This window comes from Amphiura filiformis, chromosome 20, assembly GCF_039555335.1.
Source record: "Amphiura filiformis chromosome 20, Afil_fr2py, whole genome shotgun sequence".
Classification (NCBI taxonomy): domain Eukaryota; kingdom Metazoa; phylum Echinodermata; class Ophiuroidea; order Amphilepidida; family Amphiuridae; genus Amphiura; species Amphiura filiformis.
In genome coordinates, this window is record NC_092647.1 from 58248368 (window position 1) to 58251950 (window position 3583).

The 3583-nt window shown below is 39.5% G+C and overlaps 1 protein-coding gene across 1 annotated transcript; it reads right to left on the bottom strand.

Moving 5' to 3' along the window:
- Nucleotides 1-530: 530 nt before the first annotated feature.
- On the bottom strand, nt 531-3583 carry LOC140142918 (uncharacterized). Its single transcript, XM_072164946.1, has 3 exons — nt 3310-3583; nt 2857-2961; nt 531-1337 (listed from the first exon to the last, which is right to left on the bottom strand). The coding sequence occupies exons 1-3, from the start codon at nt 3365-3367 to the stop codon at nt 1102-1104; spliced, it is 399 nt and encodes a 132-aa protein (XP_072021047.1). The 5' UTR covers nt 3368-3583; the 3' UTR covers nt 531-1101.

Consider the following 3583-nt stretch of genomic DNA (forward strand, 5'->3'; position numbering starts at 1 on the left):
TGGCCATGTCTATCGGTATTCGAGTGGGCCCGGTCAAGTGGGATTTTTCTTGGTCGACCGGGCTAAATCCGCACGCACGACCGAGCATCTTAACCAGATGGATGGATGATTTAGGCACTTCAATATGAAATGGATATAGGTGTAGGGCTGGCACTTTCGCACTAAGGGCACTCGGTGAGAGCAAAATGTGGAAAATATGGGGTCATTGGGTGAGAACATGACCTTTTTAAAATGGAATCTTTGGGTAAGAGCCGAAACAGCGCCACAGAAACCTCGAAAATCGCATTTCTAGTTCTAAATGGCTTCAAATTTAGTAACAAAATCAGTGATAAATGAAAGTTGCTGTTCAAATTGAACTTGTAAGGGTCTTTGGGTGACAGATCAAATGGCAAAATAGGGGATCTTCGGGGGACAGAGCATGTGTTCGTAAAAAAATATGGGGTCTTTGGGTGACAGCGACGCTGCAAAAGGGGTCTTAACCGCCCTACATACGCGTCCCCCCCAAAGGTGGAGGCCCCCCCCCCCCCCCCGGGCATCTAAGGTCAATCGATGAGGAGGTTGCTTGATGACCCGATCCTAAACATGTGACAGATTAACTCTAACGCACCCGAGCCTGTTGAGAGACGGTTGTTCGGCTCGTACCCACAATTCCCGTTCAAGTAAACTGTCCTCAATGTGTTTATAGACAGCCGAATTGTTGTCACTTGAACTGGCGCGTCTATGTTGGAACATGCGACTCTGCAGGGGTTGGCCTGTTTTGCTAATGTAAAGTTCTGGGCACTCCAGATCTTCAGCAAGCTAGACACCAAAAACCACACGGTTAGAATTAATCTGTCACACGCTTGTGTGGGATCGTGTCATCAAGCAACTTCCTCGTCGATTGACCTCAGATGACCCTACAACATCCACCCACCTGAAGGGCAACGGTTTTGGCCGCAACGTCCTTGATAATCATGATAATATCTAACCATGTATAATTAATCACAACTTGCATTTCATGTTCAATGTTAATGAAGTGGAAATGGGCAAACAAGTATTTTGTTAAATTTTTTTCAATAATGTCACACCGCGGTATCTTTGTTCCTGTTGTATTTTCTGCAATTAGCAAGAATCTTCTTGCTGCTGTCCAGAGTTCATGATCCCTTCTTCTTCTTGTTGTCCAGAAAATGCTTGAGAAGTAGTCACCTTGCCACTGGCTTTTGATTTTACTATGCAGATAAGGATCACAATCACCAAAATGGCTAAAACAACGACGCCAACAGTAATACCAGCAACTGCGCCGGGTGAAAGCTGGCGTTGGCTGTTACCAGAAGCCACTGTTGTTGCTTTGGTAGTGCCTGTTAAAGGTAAAAGCAGAGAAGTGTGCGGTTTAATATAGATATACCAAACAATTAATAAAATAGTTTTATTCTTTAAAGTATATTAAGGACTATTTGTGTAGCGCTGCCCAGTTTGTCCGTTATCAGTGGTTCTCAGCGTCTCAATTACATAATTTGGGCGCATTTTGGATATTTCGCTCTCAAAGGGCAATGATTTTGACAAAATCAAATGCTTTTGTGAAAATTAGCTATATTATCATTCCCTTTCAGTTTTTCACGACATTCGCTGACGTTGTTTCGATGTCACGTTTTGAGCGTATTATTCAATCGTCCCTATTAAGTCCGGTCAGAACGTTATAACAAAGAATGAATAATACTTTCAGAGTTTGAAGTCGAAACAACGTCATAATGACGTTATATCAACGTCCAAAAATCAACGTCCAAAATAACGTTGTCACAACACGAATACGAGTTCACAAACTTACGTATTTACAACGTGGATGACAATCTGAGTACAACGTAGATTACTTTTATACGACGTTGTAACAACGTAAAATTAATTGTTTGCTGTGACATCTCCGTAAAAATGTTTCAAAGAACTACCCTTTCGGTTTCTATGGCCGTGGTTCATTAACATCAATAAGGGGCTGTAAAATAATTATGAGCCCCGGGGGTAAAATTTTCAAAGATTACTTGCCCTCACCCCCTCGAACTGTCAAAAAATCTTTGCCAACCACCACCCCATTTTACCCTCCCCAGAGCGCATAATTATTGCACAGTCCCTAATAGGTTTCCCCAAGAAGCCGGGGGAATCTAACTTTACATCGCGCATCGGTGCTTGAACTCGTCGTGATTTTCACAATATTGTCAAACAACTGAAACATTTGATGCACATATCAAATAGCAATCGTGGAAATTATTTCACTGACGTGCAGGAATCGAACTAGCAACCCTAAATGTGTTATACGCTATATACTTTCGAACTATTTTTTACTTTGGTTTCATTTATTTTTCGTTTTTCATTAAAAGAGGACGGCCCCGAACCACAACCTCATCCTAACTTTTTCTCCAATTGAGATTTTGGTATCAGTGGGAAGCTCGTTGTGTTTCTCATTGCTGTGTGACATATTAGGACCGAAACACTTTTGATTTTGTAAACCAAATGTTTCTCAAAGACTAAAGTGAGTTTACCCATGTAATATTCACTAATGTAGGCTATTTCTATGGGCATTTAACTCAACAGATGAGGAGTGGGGGACAAGGTCGTTCAATCAAGGTAGAAATGGTATTGGATGAAATCGGAGCATCTTACTTAAGGATGCAGGAAATAATATCATCATTTATTTTACAAGTAAAAGGACATTTGTGACCCATCATATCAAAAAAGGAACGATAATGTCGTAACAGGCAAAATAACCTTGCAAAATATAATGAAAATAATAAGAATAAATTTGTACATACAACCACCCTTCATCCCTCACACACCCCAACACCCCACAAAGTTCAACATCGACCTCATTCTTAAATTAATAATCACCTCTTGTAGTAGATTCCTCTGTACTCTCTTCTGTCGTAGTTTCCATGAGATCATCTGTCGTTATTAACGTAACATCGTCTGTTGTCTGTGCGCTACATCGTGAGACTGTCACGTTATAAAGAAATAAACCAAGACATTACATCACGTTATTATCAACAGAAGGAATTTTAAATTCAACAAAATCATGATTTACTTGATAATGTCAAGAACTACCTCAATAAAGTGGTTTTGACGCCACACTCTGAATGTACGATAGAAACTACTTATTTCGCGTTCACAACGTTTTTACTGCCGAGGACACATTATTTAAGTGTAAACATGGTAAAGGATACAGCACTACCCTTTCCTTTATTTCTTAAATAAAATATTTTAATGATGATTACTCATAATAAAAGAGCAATACAAGATATTTAGGTAACAAACAATTACTAGTAAATTATTTATTCAAATTACCTTGTTCAAGGAAGAAGATTAGAAGAATTGCACGTAAAAAGGCGAAAGTCACCATCATGTATGTATTCGCCAAATGTTGACGACACCAGCACAAATTATCAATTACAATTCCTATCAACTTTTTTCTAAATCCAAGTTTGAAATTCCAAATTACACCAAGTTATCGAACGTGACCAGCTCTGCGGGTCAGTTGGCTGACGAAGTCTGATGGTATAAGATGAACGTAACAAATTCAAAAAGCAAGTTCCAGTATTCAATTAAATTCAACAATTTT